Source organism: Pelophylax lessonae (assembly GCF_965119305.1).
Source record: "Pelophylax lessonae genome assembly, chromosome: 3".
NCBI lineage: Eukaryota > Metazoa > Chordata > Amphibia > Anura > Ranidae > Pelophylax > Pelophylax lessonae.
In genome coordinates, this window is record NC_138770.1 from 402,835,431 (window position 1) to 402,858,747 (window position 23,317).

The 23,317-nt window shown below is 45.0% G+C and overlaps 1 protein-coding gene across 1 annotated transcript in view; it reads right to left on the reverse strand.

The window, feature by feature from the left end:
- HDAC2 (histone deacetylase 2) overlaps positions 1–23,106 on the reverse strand; it is a 100,604-nt gene extending 77,498 nt beyond the window's left edge. The window contains exon 1 of the mRNA XM_082249343.1: positions 22,812–23,106. Within this exon, the coding sequence (XP_082105469.1) occupies positions 22,812–22,863 (52 nt within the window). The 5' untranslated portion in view covers positions 22,864–23,106. The remainder of the gene's footprint in view (positions 1–22,811) is intronic.
- Between the last annotated feature and the right edge of the window lie 211 nt (positions 23,107–23,317).

The window sequence follows — 23,317 nt, forward strand, 5'->3', positions numbered from 1 at the left end:
AGACTCTGGTCCGGCCACATCTGGAGTATTCCGTCCAGTTCTGGGCACCGGTCCTCAGGAAGGATGTGCTTGAGAGAGTACAGAGAAGGGCAACAAAAATAATTAGCGGAATGGAGGACATCAGCTATGAGGAAAAACTACAAGCATTGAACTTATTGTCTCTGGAGAAGACGCTGGGGGGGGGGGGGAGATATGATTTCAATGTACAAATACTGTACTGGTGATGACCCTAGCATAAAGGAACAAACTTTTCAGATAAAGGGAATACAATAAGACACGTGGCCACTCACTAAAACTAGAGGAAAAACGGTTTAACCTTAAAATACGTAAGGGGTTCTTTACTGTCAGAGCAGTAAGGATGCGGACCTCTCTTCCACAAGCAGTCGTATCAGCCAGAAGCATCAATAGCTTCAAAAAACTATTAGATGGGCACCTTAAAGACCACAACATAAGGGGGTATACAATGTATAGTTAACATCAAACACACACATCATTCATAGGTTGAACTGGATGGACTGATGCCTTTTTTTCAACCTCACAAACTATGTAACACCGTCTCAATCAAAAAACAGTTAACATGGTTTTGATCCTGCTGCGACTTTTCTGCGCCTTCTTCAGGCGTGGAGAACCAGGTGACTTCTATTGGGAAGACTGGGGCCTTTCTTTCTGGATCATAGCCATAGACCCACAATATATCGCCAGTTGTGACAATTAGGAAATCTGGTTCATTGGGAACGGTTTGAAGCAAGTCATTAGCATTTGCAGCAACATGTTTGTTCTGCTCTGGTAGCAGAAGCCGTGGAATGAATTTTGCCACGACGTGTTTCATGCCAAGATTCTGCATCAGAATCTCAGACAGTCATTTTTGGAATCCCCGTAACAGCTTCTAGTTCTCGTCAGTTGCCGATCTTGTGGATTTCAGCCCATATACAATTAACATTCTCAGGTTTTCTGCTTGCTGCTGGCCTGCCAGAACCTGGATCATTTTTAACAGGTTTTCCACCATCTATGAAGTTTGTGCCACACTATTTTTGCTGCACTTATTGCATCGTCCCCAAAAGCCTTCTGAATCATCCGAATAGTTTCTGCAGATGAATGTTCAAGGTGTTGCTTGTGCTGGGGGAGACTGCAAACCTTCTGGCAATGGCATGTATCTATGAGGCATCGCATTCTACCAGTAGTGACACTGACCGTAGCCAAATGCAAAACTAGTGAAAAAACTCTCATTGCTGCCCATTTGGTGTGCCTGTTTTTAAAGAGGTTGTTAACCCTCTCTTATAACTTGTACCTATAGGTAAGTCTTGTTAAAGGCTTACCTATAGGTACTGTAAATATCTCCTAAACTTGAACCGTAGGAGAAATTTACTTTTAATGCAGAGGATGCAATGGGTGCATGCGCTCTGAAGGAACGGCCACCCGTGCTGTTCCTTCAGAGCCCTGTGCCGCGAATGGCGGCTCCCCCGCATGCGCCGGAGTGATGTCATTGTGCCTCCGGCCAATCAGATGGCCGGAGGAAGCAAACCAGGAAAGTAGGACAGTCGAACATGTCGGCCGTGTCTCTGCTGAGTGGGCGCCACTGCGGGGGCTTCGTTCTAAAGTTATTTCATAATGAGCTAGTATGCGATGCATACTAGCTCATGTCTGTCTTACAGGGTTATTTTTTTTGTTTGGGTTTACAACCTCTTTAATTTCATTAACACGAATGCAGCTGAAATTGATTAACAACCCCCTCTGTTACTTAACTGACCATTAGGTGGTGATGCTCATGAAATGCCCTGTACACACGTGCAGATTATCTGCAGACTTTTGTCTGCAGACTTACCTTTTCTATGTAGTGCGAGGGCCTGCCGGATTGCATACAAATTGAAAGTGTTTAGGTTTGACCTCATATTATATGGTTTTGGTAAGTCTGCAGACAAAAGTCTGCAGATAATCTGCACGTGTGTACGGGGCATAAGGGTAAAATGATGTCTCATAGCATAATTCCGTTTACAAATGTTATTGAATAAACATACACACTTGAAATGCCACTCACATTTGTATAAAATATACAAGCAATTCCACATTAGCAAATCTGCTGGCAGATCGGTATCTCTCACCCACTTGCCGTAAGTGATACCTGGGTGATATCGCTCCGTCTGGCATCCACTCAATACCACTCCGTCTCTCACCCACATGCCGTAAGTGACACCCGGGCGATACCGCTCCGTCCGGCATACGATCTCGGAGGTCACGTGGTCATGCCCCGGCGGAGTCGGAGCGGTATCGGGTGGGTGGGAGACGGAGTGGGTGAGAGACGGAGCGGTATCACCCGGGTATCACTTATGGCAAGTGGGTGAGAGATGCCGATCTGCTAATGTGGAATTGCTTATATCTTTTGTACATATGTGAGTGGCATTTCAAGTGTGTATGTTTATTCAATAACTGAATTATGCTGTGTGACATTTTACCCTTACATGAGCAATATTTGGAATATTGGCTAGTTCCTGGGGCCGATACAGATATATCGGCAAAAGTGAATATCGGCTTTGCTGATAATCGGTCGATCCCAATATATATATATATATATATATATATATATATATATATATATATATATATATATATATATATATATATATATTTTTTTTTTAGCAGAGACCAATATATATTTTTTTTTTAGCAGAGACCCTAGAGAATAAAATGGCAATAGTTGCAATCTTTTTTACATCACACTGTATTTGCGCAGAAGTCTTTCAAATGCTGGTTTTTGGGGGAAATAAATAAAAAAAAAAAAAAAACACAGTAAAGTTAGCCCAAATTTTTTGTATAAAGCAAAAGAAGATGTTACGCTGATAATCGTGAAAGATGATCTTTAATCGAAACAAAAAAATTGCGATTCTCATTTTTTCCAGAATCGTGCAGCTCAAATATATTAATATAAATCAGTCTAACTTTTGCACAAGTAAAAAGGACGTGCATTGGCAGGATATGATTACCACAGTTCAGTGCAATTGTTGAAAGCTTTTTGACAGGACAAAAAAAAAAAAAAAATGCAACTTGATACCAGCTGACAAAGCCTAGATATATAGGAGGTTGCTGCTGTATTGCAGACCTTATATAAAAGAGCTTAAGCCCACTGTGATTTATGTAGCGCACAGTAATTATTCATGAAAAAAAAAAAAAAAGGAAGGCGGCGGCTCTATATCTTACACGCTTTGAACTTTCTACACAGCTTAGAATAACCTATATTATGTCATTGGTAAGATTACAAAACATGAAGTGTTCTCCATGCAGGAGATATATTCCTCTACAATCCCATTTCCCATCCCTCTTTCAAACATAAAAATTCTAACAAGCATGTATTTGTCTCTCTTTACAAACCAGTCTACGATTAGCTCTTTAAATTTATACCCTCATCTCCAAATTTAGGTATCTACAGGGTACTATTTCTAGAAGGCCATCTTTCTTTCTCTTTTGCCGTATGTGCCCCATTGGAAAGAGAATTCCCTTCACTTCCAGTTCCAGAGACGCAATAACAATTAGGAGAACCGGTGTCCCTGCTGGAAGATTTAATTTTACCTCTTGATTTGGTGACAAATGTAAAATGTTATATTTCCCATCATTTTCTCTTAGCCATGGTTCACACCAGTGTGACTTGTCATGCAACTTAAATGTTCAAAGGCGCATAACAAGTTGCACCTCATTTACAGTAATAGAACCGTTGAAATCAGTGTGACTAAACCCGCGATGGAGCATTGTCCTGCATAAATATCATGGTCTATTATGGTACCAGCCCATACCAGTGCCCAACCTCGCTGGCGTCTGAGTCGAAGTGGAGTTGTGTGACAGTTATTGATTCAGTCACAGGCCCCATCTATCTGGTCCGTCAAGAGTCACTCATCTAATCAGTCCATAAAACCTTAAAAATAAAATCTGTCTTCAGATATTTCTTGGCCCAGTCTTGACGTTTTAACTTTTGTGTCTTGTTCAGTGGTGGTCAGGTTTCAGCCTACCTTACCTTGGCCACGTCTCTCCGCACTGAACACCTTGTACTTCTGGGCACTCCAGGTAGATTGCAGTTCAGAAATAGCTTTACATTTGATTCTCCTCAAATCTTTAGCAGTTAATTTGCATCTTTTTTTCTCAACATGTTTCTTACGACCCTGTTGACTATTTGATGGTCTGTTATCACACCCCAATATTTTAGCAATTTGAAGAGCACTGCATCCCTCTTAAAAGACTTTTTACAATTTTTGACTTTTCAGAGTCAGTTAAATCTCTTTTTTGGCCCATTTTGTCTGAGGAAAAAAAGCTCCCTAATAACTTAATCAAGGTGTGCATAAAGGGGGGAGGGGGGGTGACCTCATTAGGCCACATCCTCCCTCAATATACATCATCTGACATGCTTAAATCTAATAAGCATTGGAGTTTATACAGCTTGAAGTTTGACAATATGCATAAAAATGATGATTTGGTCAAAATACTCACTTGCCTAATAATTGTGCTCACACTTTAAATTTCTTTAATTTAGACTTTCTACTAGTATACTGAACAAAATTATAAACCACACTTGTTTTGCCCCCATTTTTTTATGAGCTGAACTCAAAGATCTAAGAAAACCGGGATTCATCCATGAAGAGAACACCTCTCCAAAGTGCCAGCTGCCATCGAATGTGAGCATTTGCCCACTCAAGTTGGTTGCGGCGACGAACTGCAGTCAGGAGGAGACCCCGATGAGGATGACGAGCATGTAGATGAGCTTCCCTGAGATGGTTTCTGACAGTTTGTGCAGAACTTCTTTGGTTATGCAAACCGATTGTTGCAGCATCTATTGGAGTGGCTGGTCTCAGATGATCTTGGAGGTGAAGATGCTGGATCTGGAGGTCCTGGGCTAGTGTGGTTATACGTGGTCTGCGGATGCGAGGCCGGTTAGATGTACTGCCAAATTCTCTAAAATGCCTTTGGAGACAGCTTATGGTAGAGAAATGAACATTCAATTCACGGGCAACAGCTCTGGTGAACATTCCTGCAGTCAGCATGCCAATTGCACGCTCCCTCAAAACTTGCAACATCTGTGGCATTGTGCTGTGTGATAAAACGAAACATTTTAAAGTGGCCTTTTATTGTGGACAACCTAGGGCACACCTGTACAATATTCATGCTGTCTAATCAGCATCTTGATTTGCCACACCTGTGAGGTGGATGGATTATCTCGGCAAAGGAGAAGTGCTCACTAAGGCCCCTTTCACACATGCGGACCGTTCAGATCCGCCTGTCAGTTTTTCAGGCGGATCTGGACGGATGCCCCATGCATCTCTATGGGGCAGCAGATGTCAGCAGAGACACGTCCGCTGACATCCCATCCGTCTAATCCAGGAAGGATGGAAACCCTATTTTGGCTGATCGCATGAGAACGGACAGATGGTCTGTTCTTATCCGATTTCCCCATAGAGAACAGCGGGGATCTGACACCTCCGTCTCCGCACACAGAGCGGAGACGGAGCTGTCATCCGCCTGCTCAGCGGGGAGCGTACAGGTGTGAAAGGGGCCTAACACAGATTTAGGCTGGCCATACATGTTCAATTTTCTTGTACAATTTTCTGTTAGATCTACCACAAACCACATAATATGAGGTAAACGCTAAACACTTTCACTTGTATCCAATTAGGCAGGCCTTTGTACTACATAGTCTAAGGTAAATTTCAAGAAAATTATCAGAAAATTGTATCATGTATGGCCAGCCTTAGACAATTTGTGAACAATATTTGAGAGAAATAGGCATTTTGTCTTAGATCTTTGAGTTCAGCTCATAAAAATGGGGGCAAAAACAAAAGTGCTGCGTTTAAAATGTTGTTCAGTGTAATAAAATGCTGACTGGGGATCTAATTCTCCTCACCTTCATCTAAAACTAACAAAAAATACTGGCTATACATGCATTTAAAAAAGAAAGACAGAAAGAAAAAAAAATACAGTAATCCCCCGATCCATCGCGGTTCAGTTTTTGCGGTCCCGGTAATTTGCGTTTTTTTTTGTAATGTTATTTTACTATATAAATCATTAAAAATGAAATATTTTTGTGTTTTCCATAGCTCTTGCTATGTCTCTTAGTATCTTTTATGTGTTTAAATGAGTTTCTATTGTTTTAAAAGTGTGTTTAAGCCCCGGTTCACACTTGTGCGTGTGAGGGGTTCGCATGTAATGTCGGAGCGCACTGCTCCGACATTACATGCGATCAGCTGTGCGGTGCGAGTTTAGCCATACAAACTGTATGGCTAAATTTGCATCGCTCCCGCAGCAAACACGCACAGGAGGCATTTTTGCAGCCGCATCAGGATCGGATCGCACAGCGGTTCACACTTGTGTGATCCGATCCTGTGCGAACTGCACGATCGCACTGCGATATGCGATCAAACTGGGGGTGTCGTTAAGATTACATTGACACCCCCAGCGTATCGCATATGGCAGTGTGAACTGCCGGGGGTGCGTGTGCGATGCGGGAACAGGCTGCGAATTCGCAGCCTTCCCGCATCGCATATATGTGAACCGAGCCTAAAGACCTTAAAATGCTTTTACATGTACAGTGACAGTAAAATAAACATGCCTACAATGCATTTTAATAGGGTTTTTCTATTTCGCCGAATTTCACTTTTCGCGGCTGGGTCCAGAACGTAACCCCCGCAATGGAGGGGGGCTTACTGTATATAGCTAATAAACAATTGCATAGTTAGAAAAAATATTTGAATAACTTCACGCCAGAACGACGAACTAAAAAGAAAAAAAAAAAAATGCATGCATCTAAGTAAAGATGCCAAAGTGACATGCAATCACATCACTAGACACAAGCTTGCATACACAGATTCCCAAATAAACCCCTTTACATAATTACTTATGGATATGTTGGCAATTTTTGAAGTTCATCATGGTACCACCATAAACCATGCACCCGGATCTTTATGGTGTAAAGGTATTAATGCAGTGCAGATTTGACATTTTTAATTCTGTCTGTGTTGCTACTGGGGACATCCACCGTCCCTGTCACGAGCACCCTGACCCCCACAGCCATGCACCACTTATGTGCAGAGAGACATGCCAGCCAGTCACTATTCCTTTTTCCAGCACCTTTTAAAAGGCATCAGCCAGTTCCACCACCCGTTACGACCTCTATGTAGATTCACTGCATGCAGACTGTGAATTCAATCCCCAGCAGTGCCACAAAGTTTTGGGGGGCATAGAAAAGTCCACCCCCAGCGCTGCAGCCATGCCTGTCTTAAAGGCTTGTCCTTGAGACAAAACTGTGTGGAGCTTATTATGGCAGCCTGATGCCAAGCACTGGACTGCCTGGCTGCTGGATCATGCCTCAGCTCAGACATTATGCTAGGTGGAGGGAGACCTCTTTCATTGTGAGCCCTGTGCTGCCTGTACCCGTCGGCATCCATGACTGTCCCTACAGCACCTCCCATTCTGTCCACCTTGACCCAATAATATCCCTGTGCCACCTTGCTCCCCTTATCCCTTGCATGCTGCCTAGGGGGGCAAGAAGCTATTGCCAGGATTGTTACCAATGGACTCACCACTTGTTGCTGCGACCTTTCCCTCTTATAATCCTTTAGAGCCCCCCCTGACTGTACCTCACTGCTGTCCTGCACCAGAATACTCCAATAAACATCCTGCACGTCAGGTCCTGTGAGATTTGTCTTTGTCTGTGCTCCTACTTCGTCACTCTCCAATACAGAAAGCGATGGAAAAAAAATGGTTCTTTTGAAAACTTTCGCACTTGTGCGTCGTGCAATTATGAATGGACATGAAGCAATGCCTGCGTAATATTGAATTACACTAGAATTGCAGCGCATCTGTGTAAACAGCCTTCATAGGAAGCTATGTTTTTTCACTTGACATGCAAATCTATGATTCTGGAAGGCATCAGATTTGCAAAAGTGTGAACTGGGACTGAAAAGGAATGGCAATTGCAGTGCAATCTGAGATTGCTGACAGAATCTCATGGATTCTGCCCGACATCTCAAAACACCAATTGTGCATGGAGCCTTAAAATGAAGGTTTATATAGGATTTAAGGCAATGTTGGTCAAAGTATTAGACATAAGAGGCCTCAGGTGTCACCTTTGACATCACCAAAATGCTGCTTAGAAAATTCAGTACATGCAATACTGTAGAAAGCGGTCCGACTGAAGACACATGAGGAGATGGTGGTAAGAGACTATGGGCATACTATAAAAATTGTTGAAGCCTGGGAACATGCTTCAGAAGACAGCCATATAGACTGGAAACATTACATGAGACTGCCAGAAAGCTGCTTTTACAGTCCCCTGTAGCAGGGCGATCCTGTGCCACTGTGTAAAATGGTTGTTTACTCCAGATTTTTTAAGAAGTACAATAATGGCACAGGTATGTGCTGACTTCATATGATAGCCAGAGATAGAGCCCCACGCCCTCGAGGAGGTCAATGTGTGAGGGGTGCTGTGGTGCACCATGATGTCCAGGAGGGACAGAGCAGCTAGGAAGTTGCAGAGAGTCCACGAGGGACAGAGCAGCTAAGAAGTTGTAGAGTCCACGAGGGACAGAGCAGCTAGAAAGTTGCAGAGAGAGTCAATGAGGGACAGAGCAGCTAGAAAGTTGCAGAGAGAGTCAATGAGGGACAGAGCAGCTAGAAAGTTGCAGAGAGAGTCAATGAGGGACAGAGCAGCTAGAAAGTTGCAGAGAGAGTCAATGAGGGACAGAGCAGCTAGAAAGTTGCAGAGTCCACGAGGGACAGAGCAGCTAGAAAGTTGTAGAGAGAGTCCATGAGGGACAGAGCAGCTAGGAAGTTGTAGAGAATCCATGAGGGACAGAGCAGCTAGGAAGTTGTAGAGAGAGTCCATGAGGGACAGAGCAGCTAGGAAGTTGTAGAGAATCCATGAGGGACAGAGCCGCTAGGAAGTTGTAGAGAGAGTCCATGAGGGACAGAGCAGCTAGGAAGTTGTAGAGAGAGTCCATGAGGGACAGAGCAGCTAGGAAGTTGTAGAGAGAGTCCATGAGGGACAGAGCCGCTAGGAAGTTGTAGAGCGAGTCCACGAGAGACAGAGCCGCTAGGAAGTTGTAGAGAGAGTCCATGAGGGACAGAGCAGCTAGGAAGTTGTAGAGAATCCATGAGGGACAGAGCAGCTAGGAAGTTGTAGAGAATCCATGAGGGACAGAGCCGCTAGGAAGTTGTAGAGAGAGTCCATGAGGGACAGAGCAGCTAGGAAGTTGTAGAGAATCCATGAGGGACAGAGCCGCTAGGAAGTTGTAGAGAGAGTCCATGAGAGACAGAGCAGCTAGGAAGTTGTAGAGAATCCATGAGGGACAGAGCCGCTAGGAAGTTGTAGAGAGAGTCCATGAGAGACAGAGCAGCTAGGAAGTTGTAGAGAGAGTCCATGAGGGACAGAGCAGCTAGGAAGTTGTAGAGAGAGTCCATGAGGGACAGAGCCGCTAGGAAGTTGTAGAGCGAGTCCACGAGGGACAGAGCCGCTAGGAAGTTGTAGAGCGAGTCCACGAGAGACAGAGCAGCTAGGAAGTTGTAGAGAGAGTCCATGAGGGACAGAGCAGCTAGGAAGTTGTAGAGAGAGTCCATGAGGGACAGAGCCGCTAGGAAGTTGTAGAGCGAGTCCACGAGGGACAGAGCCGCTAGGAAGTTGTAGAGCGAGTCCACGAGGGACAGAGCCGCTAGGAAGTTGTAGAGCGAGTCCACGAGAGACAGAGCAGCTAGGAAGTTGTAGAGAGAGTCCACGAGAGACAGAGCAGCTAGGAAGTTGTAGAGAGAGTCCATGAGGGACAGAGCAGCTAGAAAGTTGCAGAGTCCACGAGGGACAGAGCAGCTAAAATGCTGTAAGGAAGGAAGCGTCTGTGCATTAACACTGGGACGTGTTTCATGGTCAGGAGGACCAAAAAGGTACTAATGTTCAGGAAGACCCTAAAGAGGAACTCAGAGCAGTAAAGCTGCAACAAGAGAGCCAGGAGGCTGAACATTTTATTTGTTTCATAGTGTTAGGGAAAACCCCCTGCACAGGAAGACATACCTCTATGAATTTTGACTTTAAAATAAGTGGGCAGGAAAGCCCTGAAAACTGTTTCTGGTGTGGAGTAAACTCTCACAGTTTTGGCACTACCCCTGACCTAAGAAACCCCGACATGTCACACCCCTTACAATCAATGCTCTAAAATGTGTACTCTATAGTCCTCTTAAAAATACAGGGATATGGGGAATGATTATTCGACATTGACACACATCCAACTACACAGGTTGAACTGGATGGACTAGTGCCTTTATTCAACCTTACCTATTAGGATACTATGAAAAATGACTTGTGGCACATTTGATATTTCTCTTAGCAATATCCAAAATAAGGGGTTGTTCACATAACTAAGCAGTAGGAATATGTTTAGGTGTATTTGGGATCCGACCTTCCCAATCCCACCAGGAAGCCGACACTGCACACGGCTAATCACAGGCAGTAAGACATTTTCCAGTCCGCAGCTGCACAGACCGGGAAATATCTCACTGCCTGCGATTAGCCGTGTGCAATGCCGGTTTCCTGTTGGGAAGGTGGAATACTGAACACACCAAGCCCATCTCTACTATGCAGTAATGTGACAATCAAATCCAGTGACACGGGAGCCGGGGGAGGGGGCGAGTCCCACTGTCACTAGACGCAGATGCGGGAATCGCGAGCGCAGCCACACGGGTGCCCCCATGTAAAGAGGCTCTCTATGGGGGCACCCGATGAAGAGCGCCGCTGGGGCACCCCAGAAGAGGAGGATCGGGGCTGCTCTGTGCAAAACCCTTGCACAGAGCAGGTAAGTATAACATGTTTGTTATTTAGCACAAAAAAAAAAAAAGCAACTTTTACAATCACTTTAATAAACACACACTCACCTGTCACAGGATCCAGCGATGCGGCCGCCTGAACCCTCGGCTCTGTCATTACAAGTGTGAGCACCTGGCTGTGACCGCTTGCGGCTTCACAGCTGGGTGCACCCTGTGCATGTGCGAGTCGCGCTATGCCTCTTTAATGGCTGGGCAATCTTCTGGAAACTGTGACATGTCCCAAAAGATTGCAGGAAAGAGGAGAACTTCTGCTCCAGTCGCCTAGGCAGCCCCAACCTGTCAAAACTAGGTACCCACTACCCCCTCCCATAAATATGACATGCCAAATGTGACATAGAAGGGAGTGAGGAGTGCTTAAAGCAGAAATTCCCCTTTTGGGATGAACTCTGCTTTAAAGTAGAACTATAGGCAAATTTTTCTTTTTCATTTTGGATAGAGTAAAGGAGAGTTATAACCCCTCTCAGATTTTATTTTTTTTCACCATCTGTGTCCTATTGCGGAGATTTCCCTTCACTTCCTGTCCCATAATCAAACAGGAAGTGGGAGGAAATCCCTGCAAATTAAGGATATTCCTTGGGAACCTCCAGGTCACCAGAAGTAGTGTCCCCATAGGAAGATTTCTCCTCTACTCCTTTTCTGGGGATAACCCAAAATTTGGGGATTTTACTTTCAATGGCAAACAGGACAATTAGAGAAGGTAAATCTACCTAGCGGGGGGCACAGGCAGCAATAAAAACTGACAGGTGTCCTAAATTATCTTTCCATCAAAATCTTAAAAAAAAAAAAAAAAGTTTTGCTTTTAGTTATAGTTTAAGTTTGATGTGTTCCTTATGCTTCTGCCCTCTAGTTCATAGAAATCTTCTTCCTTCCTCCTCTGATGAATCCCACCCACCACCACCACCATCTGCTGCCATAATCCTCTATTGCCTATCCTTTCCACCAGTTCCTCTATTAATAAAAATACTGCAATTTCTATGAAGGAAACAGGATCTATGAATGGATGACGGGTGGATAACAGATATGTCCGCACCCTCCATTCATAGAAGGTATAGTACCAGTTCTATGACTGGTGGAGGTAGGTGGAAGGTGTGGGCATACCTGGGCTCTCTTGATGAGTGATCCTTAGTTCAATTAAGCAGAAGAGGAGGAAGAAGGAAGCACAAGGGACACCTCAGTCCCTTGTGCTGATGTGTTTCATTCATAGAAGGTATAGTACCAGTTCTATGACTGGTGGTGGAAGGTGTGGGCATACCTGGGCTCTCTTGATGAGTGATCCTTAGTTCAATTAAGCAGAAGAGGAGGAAGAGGGAAGCACAAGGGACGCCTCAGTCCCTGGTGCTGATGTGTTTCATTCATAGAAGGTATAGTACCAGTTCTATGACTGGTGGTGGAAGGTGTGGGCATACCTGGGCTCTCTTGATGAGTGATCCTTAGTTCAATTAAGCAGAAGAGGAGGAAGAAGGAAGCACAAGGGACACCTCAGTCCCTGGTGCTGATGTGTTTCATTCATAGAAGGTATAGTACCAGTTCTATGACTGGTGGAGGTAGGTGGAAGGTGTGGGCATACCTGGGCTCTCTTGATGAGTGATCCTTAGTTCAATTAAGCAGAAGAGGAGGAAGAAGGAAGCACAAGGGACGCCTCAGTCCCTGGTGCTGATGTGTTTCATTCATAGAAGGTATAGTACCAGTTCTATGACTGGTGGTGGAAGGTGTGGGCATACCTGGGCTCTTGATGAGTGATCCTTAGTTCAATTAAGCAGAAGAGGAGGAAGAAGGAAGCACAAGGGACGCCTCAGTCCCTGGTGCTGATGGGTTTCATTCATAGAAGGTATAGTACCAGTTCTATGACTGGTGGAGGTAGGTGGAAGGTGTGGGCATACCTGGGCTCTCTTGATGAGTGATCCTTAGTTCAATTAAGCAGAAGAGGAGGAAGAAGGAAGCACAAGGGACACCTCAGTCCCTTGTGCTGATGTGTTTCATTAACCGGTTGCCGACCGCCGCACGACTATATACTGCGGCGGTCAGCCCCGGCCAGGCAGAGTGACGTAGCGGTACGTCACTAGCCTTCGCCGCTCTGGCGCGCGCGCGCGCGCACCCGCGGTCCCGCCGATGACTCGATTGGGTTCAGAACCGATCAGTCATCAGGTCCAGGCCAATCATTTTTGGTCTGGACCTGTTGATCGGTCCTGCCCAATCAGATCTCCCTCTAAGCCTGTGAAATGTAAACACAGGCTTAGAGGAGATGTGCCCTCCCCTCCCAACGGTCTTTTTGGATCCAGCGTGAGAGGAGAGCACATCTAATTGTAAGTACAGCACCAAGCACGTACATACACAGTTAGATAGGCACATTTCACCCCCGATCGCCCCCCCAATTAACCCCTACAGCACCTGACACAACACACACTATATACAGCATATAGCATATACCTATATACCTGTATAAGTGTGATTTGTGAACAGGTGTAGCCCTTGCGACCCCCCCTTTTCCACTCAAATTACCCCCCACCCCCCCCTAATAAAGATTTAACCCACTGATCCCCCCTGAACCCCCCCTGATCACCGCCGTTAACCCCTACACCCTCTGTCACATCAGCACTAATACAAACGCAATATACGGTGTTATTGTATTTTTGTATTAGTGTCATTGTGATCAGAATTAGCGCAGGCGACTAAGTTTCTGTCCCAAGAAGGTTTAGGGTCCCCGCCACCCGCCCAATAAAGATTTAAGCCCCTGACCCCCCCCTGATCACCCCTACACCCCCTGCCATAACACACACCGTATACAGTATATAGCATTTTGCTATATACCCGTATAAGTGTGATTTGTGGTCAGGTCTAGCGCTTGCGACCCCCCTTTTTCCACTTGAATTACCCGCCACCCCCCCCTAATAAAGATTTAAGCCCCTGATCCCACCTGATCCCCCCCTGATCACCGCTAGTTAACCCCTACACCCTCTGTCACATCAGCACTAATACAAACGTAATATACTGTGTTTTTGTATTTTTGTATTAGTGTCATTGTGATCAGAATTAGCGCAGGCGACTAAGTTTGTGTCCCAAGCAGGTTTAGGGTCCCCCCCACCCGCCCAATAAAGATTTAATCCCCTGATCCCCTCCTGATCACCCCTACACCCCCTGCCACAACGCACACTGTATACAGTATATAGCATTTTCTATATACCCGTATAAGTGTGACTTGTGACCAGGTTTAGCGCTTGCCACCGTTCCTTTTATCCTTAGGATACCCGCCAGTCCCTTCCAATAAAGATTTAAACCCCTGATCCCCCCCTGATCACATCCCGTTAACCCCTACACCCTCTGTCACATTAGCACTAATACACACATAATATACTGTTTTTACTGTATTTTTGTATTGGTGTCATTGTGACTTGAGGTTGCTCTAGCTAGCTAGTTTCTTTCCCAAAGGAGGTTTAGGGTCCCCGCCACCCCCCCCCAGATCCCCGGCGCATAGTTTAGAAGTAACCCCTTGATCACCACACACGCACGCACGCACCTACACTTCCATTTCTAGTATAGTGTTTGAACAGATCAATATCTGATCTGATCAGAGCTATACTAGCGCCCCCATAGTTTAGGGTTCCCAAAACGCGGTGTTTGCACGATCAGCACTGATTCCGGCCAGCACCTGCGTTTAACCCTTTCACCCAGGTAAGTGTAGTAATCAATAGATTACTGTCACTTACAAAAAACACAAGACACAAAACCGCTGTGTTAGCAGAGTCAGGCCTGATCCCTGCTAGCATTAGCAGTTTTTTTGGTAGCGCTTGAAATAGTCTTCGACAACCAGGTGCTTTTATTACCTGTGAGTCGCATCACTGTACGGGTAAATTTAGTTACCAAAATGTCTAAACGTTCGTACAGTGATGAAGCTATTTACAGTATAATGTCCATGTCAGGTGAGAGTGATGGGGAAGCCTCACCGGCAGAATCAGGGTCATTATACGAACCAGATGACAGCAGCGGCTCCCTGACAGACAGCTCCGACGACAGATGGGTCCCTGTTAGACCCAGGCGTACCCGACCCCATTCTGGTGTTGTTGAAATGCAGGAATCGCAGGGTGCTCGTATGGAGCAGAGTGTGGGTACTAGTGCCGCTCATCCTTCTGGCGACCTGGCAAGCGCCAGCGGCCTAGTACAACCTGGACCTAGTACAACCAGCACTGCAGTAAGACCTGGTGACGTGGCGAGTCCCCTAAGTGCAGTTGAAGCTGGTGCGGTGGCTAGCACAAGTAGTGGCCCGCAGCCACCGCGTATTCGAAGACAGGCCCGTAGAGCCCATAGTGCCCTCCCTGATGCGCTGGCATATCCCAATTGGCAACCCACTGATTCTACAGCGCCAGTACTTCCCCCATTCACCGCCCAACCTGGAATCCACGTGGAGACAGCTGGTTTTACGCCCCTGAACTTTTTTGAGCTGTTCTTCACGGAAGATCTTTTCAGATCTATTGTGGATCAATCAAATTTATATGCTCAACAATTTATCGCCGCCAACCCAAATTCGCACCTTGCCAGACGATTCGGCTGGAATCCTATAACGGTTTCCGAATTTAAGATCTTTCTGGGCCTTTCCCTCCACATGGGCATAACTAAACAAAGTGAATTGCGGCTATATTGGTCCACTAGCCCAGCTCACCATATGCGCATGTACTCTGCCTCCATGTCCAGGGGGAGATACGAGCAAATTCTGCGATTTATGCATTTCAGCGACAATGAAATCTGTCGTCCTCGGGGAGACCCTGCATACGATCGGCTCCACAAAATTCGGCCCCTCATAGACCACTTCAATCAGCGGTTTGCAGCCTTGTTTACCCCCGAACAAGTTGTCTGCATTGACGAGTCCCTGATTAAATTTACTGGCCGTCTTGCTATCAAACAGTACCTCCCCAGCAAGCGTGCCAGATACGGGGTCAAGTTGTATAAGCTCTGTGACAGGGCCACAGGCTATACAGTTAATTTCCGTGACTATGAGGGAAAAGATAGCACTGTGGAGCCCCCGAACTGCCCAGACTACATAGGGAGCAGCGGTAAGATTGTTTGGGACTTGGTGTCACCCTTATCCGGAAAGGGGTACCATTTGTACGTGGACAATTTTTACACAAGCGTGCCACTATTTAGTCACCTGCTTGATTTACAAATTGGCGCATGTGGCACCGTGCGACCTAATCGCCGGGGCTTCCCCCAACGGCTTGTTAATTCCCGTCTTAGTCGGGGGGCGAGAGCCTGCTTGAAAACGGACAAATTACTTGCGGTGAAGTGGAAGGATACACGGGATGTTTATGTTCTGTCCTCCCTTCACGCAGACACGACAGTCCAAATCCCTACGGCAACTGGCGTTATGGAGAAACCCCTCTGTGTCCACGAATATAACCTTAACATGGGAGGGGTGGACCTTAACGACCAGCTTTTGGCGCCGTATTTAGTTGCCCGTAAAGCCAGACGCTGGTACAAAAAAGTGTCTGTTTACCTTTTCCAATTGGCTATGCTGAACGCCTTTGTCCTATACAAGGCGTCAGGACGAACTGGACCCTTCCGGGAATTCCAGGAAGCGGTCATCCTTGCCTACCTGTACCCAGGAGGCATGCCTGCCCAACTTCCCCTTCCAGATGCAGTGAGCCGGCTGCATGAGAGGCATTTTCCTTATGCCCTCCCGAGTACCCCTACCCAAATACGACCCCAAAGACGATGTCGTGTCTGTAGCAGGCGCGGATTTAGGCGTGACACCCGTTATTATTGTCCCAAATGTCCTGACCATCCTGGTCTCTGCATCGGGGAATGTTTTGAGCGCTACCATACACTAGTGGAGTATTAGTGTAGGGTACAGCACGACACAGTGTAGGGCACATAAACACAGGGTCTCGAAGGATGTTGGATGTCCATCGACATTTTGAGAGACCCAAGCTGGAAGAGAAGATCGCAGAAGATCGCACTCCCTCCCAAATCAAGAAATAAAGGAACAGTTAGAAAGTAAAATAAAAGGATCCAAAAACTGTTGTGGTGTCAGTAATTTTATATGTCCTTCTACTCCTTCCTACTATACTTTTTTCAATGTCCTTTGTTTGTTTTTTCATTCTTTTGTGACCTGTTTCTCTTGCAGGTAATTGTCGGCTACCACACATTGATTTTATATATTCTGACACAAACAGCGTTTGCGCTCAGCATATATGGATACCTTTGCTGATAGCAGCTGTGGTGATTTTCTGATTTCAGCACTGCAGTTAAAATCTTATTTTGGTATACGTGGATAGCGCCGTGTATACCCATCATTAAATTCAGTGGGTGGTTGTTTGGGCGGTTAATGATGAGAATCCAAAAACTTTTGTTGTGTCAGTCATTTTATATGTCCTACTCTTCCTAATGTACTTTTTTTAATGTACTTTGTTTGTTTTTTCATTCTTTTGTGACCTGTTTCTCTTGCAGGTCCCTCGTCGGCTACCACGCATTGATTTTATATATTCTGACACAAACAGTGTTTGCGCTCAGCATACATGGATACCTTTGCTGATAGCAGCTGTGGTGATTTTCTGATTTCAGCACTGCAGTTAAAATCCTATTTTGGTATACGTGGATAGTGTCGTGTATACCCATCATTAAATTCAGTGGGTGGTTGTTTGGGCGGTTAATGATGAGTAATACTACGCATTATTCCTGTGCTGATTTCTGATAGGTTCTCTTTTTTTCCGTTCAGCCCACAGGCTGCATGAAAAAAAAAAAACCTATATGCCAAACAAGGACCAGCAATGTACTGGTACGTTGCTGGACTTTGAGTGGTTGTACCAGGATGATGCCTGCAGATTTAGGCATCATCTTGGTATCGTTTTTTACAGCCAGCGGTCGGCTAACATGTAAAAGCAATCCTAGCAGGTAATTGGCCGCTAGACTGCTTTTACATGCAGTGGGAGGGGTCTCCCCCCCCCCCACCGCCGCCTTCCGAAGCCTTCCGTGGTTTTTCTCGGGCTCTCCTGTCCCACCGGTTAACCCGAGAGTGCAGCCGGTGGTTCAGTTATCTAACCATAGAGCTAATTGAAGATTAGAATGGCTCCAATCATCTCTATGGCCTAAGATGCCGGAGGCTACGAGCATTTCATGACTTCTTTTTCGCCAGAAATAAACAGGGCCATTGGGAAATTGGGAAAGTATTTTATCACACCAATTTTGGCGTGGTCAGATACATTAAGGTCAGAGGAGAGATCTAGAGTATAAAAGACCCCAATTTTTTTAAAAAAGAGTACCTGTCACTACCGATTGCTATCATAGGGGATATCTAAATTCACTGTGATAACAATAAAAATGATTAAAAAAAAAAAAAATTAAAGGAAAGGTGTCAAAATAACATAAAAAAGCAAAAAAAAAAAAAAAAAAAAAAAAAAAAAAAAAAAAATTGAGCCCCCCCCCTTTCCCCCCGTGCTTGCACGCAATGGCACACGCAAGCGTTGGTCTAGTGTCATATGTAAACCGCAATTTCAGCATGCATGTGAGGTATCGCCGCGATCGCCAGATCGAGTGCAGTAATTTTTGCAGTAGACCTCCTCTGTAAGTCTAAAGTGGTAACCTGTAGAGACTTTTAAAGTTTTTAAAAATGTACGTACGTTGTTGCCGCTGCGCAGGCGTGCGCAATTTTTAAAGCATGTCATGTCAGGTGTCTATGAACTCGGCATAAGATCATCTTTTAAATTTTACCAAAAAAATTGGAATTATATAGTGTATTTGTGAAATAAATTAAAAAAAAATGTATTTTTTTCGCAAAAATTGCGTTTGGAAAATCTGTGCGCAAATACCGTGTGACAAAAAAATTTGCAACATCCCCCATTTTATTCTATAGGGCCTCTGCTTTAAAGAAATATATAATGTTTGGGGGTTCAAAGTAATTTTCTAGTAAAAAAAAAATATTTTTTCATGTAAACAAAAAGGCACAGAAAAGGCTTGGTTTTCAAGTGGTTAGAAGAGTGGGTGATGTGTGGATAAGATTGAGCATAAAATGCCGGGACAGTTCAAACACCCCCCAAATGACCCCTTTTTGAAAAGTAGACACCCAAAGCTATTTGCTGAGAGGCATGGTGAGTCCATGGAATATTTTATATTTTGCTACAAGTGTCGGGAAAATTATTATTTCTTTTTTTTTTGTTGTTTTTTTACAGAAAGTTGTCACTAAATGATATATTGCTCACACATGCCATGTGTATATGTGAAATGACACCCCAAAATACATTCTGCTGCTTCTCCTGAGTACAGGGATACCCCATGTGTGAGACTTTTTGGCAGCGTAGCTGTGTACGCGCCCCCGAAAACCAATCCACATCTTCAGGTTTTCTAATGGCGTAAATTGCTGATTTTACCCCTGACTACCTGTCACAGTTTCAGAGGCCCTGAAATTTCAAGATAGCACAAAACCCCCCCAAATGACCCCATTTTGCAAAGTAGACACTCCAAGCTATTGGCTGAGAAGCATGGTGAGTCCATGGAATAGTTTATATTTTGCCACAAGTTTCGGGAAAATAATTTTTTTTTTTTTTTTAACACAAAGTTGTCAGTAAATGATATAATGCTCACGCATGCCATGGGTATATGTGAAATGACACCCCAAAATACATTCTGCTGCTTCTCCTGAGTACAGGGATACCCCATGTGTGAGACTTTTTTGCAGTCTAGCCGAGTACAGGACCCCGAAAACCAACCTCCACTTTCAGGCTTTCCAAGGGCGTAAATTGTTGATTTCACTCCTGACTACCTATCACAGTTTCGGAGGCCCTAAAATTCCAAGATAGCACAAAACCCCCCCAAATGACCCAATTTTGCAAAGTAGACACTCCAATCTATTTGCTGAGAGGCATGGTGAGTATTTTGCAGCTCTCATTTTTTTTGGAAAATGAAGAAAAAACAGGAAAATGCATTTTTTTTCCTCTTTTTTCAATTTCCAAAACTTTGTGACAAAAAGTGAGATCTGCAAAACACTCAACATGCCTCTCTGCAAATAGCTCAGGGTGTCTACTTTCCAAAATGGGGTCATTTGGGGGGGTTTTGTGCTATCTTGGAATTTTAGGGCCTCCGAAACTGTGATAGGTAGTCAGGAGTGAAATCAACAATTTACGCCCTTGGAAAGCCTGAAAGTGGAGGTTGGTTTTCGGGGTCCTGTACTCGGCTAGACTGCAAAAAAGTCTCACACATGGGGTATCCCTGTACTCAGGAGAAGCAGCAGAATGTATTTTGGGGTGTCATTTCACATATACCCATGGCATGTGTGAGCAATATATCATTTACTGACAGCTTTGTGTAAAAAAAAAAAAAATATATATATATATATATATATATTTCCCGGAACTTGTGGCAAAATATAAAATATTCCATGGACTCACCATGCCTCTCAGCAAACAGCTTGGGGTGTCTACTTTCCAAAATGGGGTCATTTGGGGGGGTTTTGTGCTATCTTGGAATTTTAGGGCCTCCGAAACTGTGATAGGTAGTCAGGAGTGAAATCAACAATTTACGCCTTTGGAAAGCCTGAAAGTGGAGGTTGGTTTTCGGGGTCCTGTACTCGGCTAGACTGCAAAAAAGTCTCACACATGGGGTATCCCTGTACTCAGGAGAAGCAGCAGAATGTATTTTGGGGTGTCATTTCACATATACCCATGGCATGTGTGAGCAATATATCATTTACTGACAGCTTTGTGTAAAAAAAAAAAAAAATATATATATATATATATATATTTCCCGGAACTTGTGGCAAAATATAAAATATTCCATGGACTCACCATGCCTCTCAGCAAATAGCTTGGGGTGTCTACTTTCCAAAATGGGGTCATTTGGGGGGGTTTTGTGCTATCTTGGAATTTTAGGGCCTCCGAAACTGCGACAGGTAGTGCAGAGGTGACATGAACAATTTACGCCATTAGAAAACCTGAGAGTGTTGATTGGTTTTCGCGGTCCTGTACACAGCTAGGCTCCCAAAAAGTCTCACACATGGGGCATCCCCATACTCAGGAGAAGCGGCAGAATGTATTTTGGGGTGTCATTCCACATATACCCATGTCATGTGTGAGAAATTTATCTTTTAGTGACAACGTTGTGTAAAAAAAAAAAATTAAAAAAAAAAATTGTAATTTTCCCGAAACTTGTGGCAAAATATAAAATATTCCATGGACTCACCATGCCTCTCAGCAAACAGCTTGGGGTGTCTACTTTCCAAAATGGGGTCATTTGGGGGGGTTTTGTGGCATCTTGACATTTCAGGGCCTCCTAAACCGTTATAGGTAGTGAGAAAATGCAATGAAAAATGTACGCCCTTTGAAATTCTGATGGTGGTGATTTGTTTTCCGGCTCCCGTACACAGCTACGCTCCCAAAAAGTCTCACATATGTGGTATCCCTGTACTCAGGAGAAGCAGCAGAATATATTTTGGGGTGTAATTACACATATACCCATGGCATGTGTGAGCAATATATCATTTCAATGACAACTTTGTGTAAAAAAAAAAAATAAAATTTTTTTAGTCATTTTTCAAACACATGTGACAAAAAAATAAAATATTCAATGAGCTCAACATGCCTCTCAGAACATTCCTTAGGATGTCTACTTTCCAAAAAGTGGTAGTTTGGGGGGGTTTTGTACTGCCCCGCCATTTTAGCACTTCATGAAATGAGATAGGCAGTCAGAAATTAAAGCTTCGTAAATTTCAGTATTTACACCATAGTTTGTAGACGCTATAACTTTTGCGCAAACCAATAAAAATACGCTCATTGATTTTTTTTTTGTCAAAGACATGTAGCTAAATATATTTTGGCCAAAAAAAATGACATAAATTGAGTATATTGGATATTTTTTAAAAGACAAAGTTGAAAATGTCATTTTTTTGCAAAATTTTCGCTCTTTTTTTATTAATATCGCAAAAAATAAAAAGCGCAGAGGTGATCAAATGCCACCAAAAGAAAGCTCTGTTTGTGGGAAAAAAAGGACGTAAATTTCGTTTAGGTACAGCATTGCATGACCGAGCAATTATCAGTTAAAGTCACGAAGTGCCAAGTTGAAAAAAGGGGTCTGGTCCTTTAGCAGCCAAATCCTCCGGGGCTTAAGTGGTTAATAGAAGGTATAGTACCAGTTCTATGACTGGTGGAGGTAGGTGTGGGCATACCTGGGCTCTCTTGATGAGTGATCCTTAGAGAGGAGGAAGAGGGAAGCACAAGGGACGCCTCAGTCCCTTGTGCTGATGTGTTTCATTCATAGAAGGTATAGTACCAGTTCTATGACTGGTGGAGGTAGGTGTGGGCATACCTGGGCTCTCTTGATGAGTGATCCTTAGAGAGGAGGAAGAGGGAAGCACAAGGGACGCCTCAGTCCCTTGTGCTGATGTGTTTCATTCATAGAAGGTATAGTACCAGTTCTATGACTGGTGGAGGTAGGTGTGGGCATACCTGGGCTCTCTTGATGAGTGATCCTTAGAGAGGAGGAAGAGGGAAGCACAAGGGACGCCTCAGTCCCTGGTGCTGATGTGTTTCATTCATAGAAGCTATAGTAGCAGTTGTATGACTGGTGGAAGGTGTGGGCATACCTGGGCTCTCTTGATGAGTGATCCTTAGAGAGGAGGAAGAGGGAAGCACAAGGGACAGCTCAGTCCCTGGTGCTGATGTGTTACTTGTAGGCACACAATAGAGGATGATGATGATAGATGAAAGGCATGCCTCCTGGTGTGGCCATGATGGAGGAAGCTCCCCAGCACAGGCCATGATATCCCCTCACACAGGGGGCTCAGGAAAACTTTTGTGTGCACTTTGACAGACACGTTGTGGAGGGAGGAGGGGGCCGGCCATGTTCCTTCATTCACCTCTGTGGCTGGCGGCCTCCAGTCGGGGCCCGGCCTCCCTGTCACCTGTAGCAGACAAAGCCCTGCCATGGAGAGCCGGGAATATGCACCCCACTTCCTCCCTCCCCGCCCCCCGGGCACCGTGCTCCCCCCTTACCATCATAGTAGTAGCAGACCTTCTTCTTGCCGCCCCCCTGACTGTACGCCATAGAGATGCCGCTCACACAGGGACCTCACAGGACTCGGGACACACCGGATTCCCCCGGCACCGACTATGCACGCCCACCGCAGCCCGTTATTCGGTGATCAATGGAAATTTCCCGCTCGGCCGGGGACGCGCATAGACATACACAGACACGGTGCAGACAGAGGTGGGAGGGGCCAGGTGAGGCTGAGCGGGCGGCGCTGAAGATGGAGTGGGCGGGGTACAGTGCCTTGCTGCAGGGGCGAGCTATGGAGCTGGCCGTCCGTAAGAGGCGGGGTTATTGCTAACATGCCACGGGGAGGGCGGGTCTTTTTTACATAGTGGGCGGGATAGACCCGCCTCAAAACATCAGCCACATTAGGGCAGGCAATGTGCGCGCAGTCGACTGGGAGAAACCAACCGGACTTAGTATGAGGGGGGCTTGTCAGGAAGAGCTCTGTGCCAGAGCGCAATTCGTA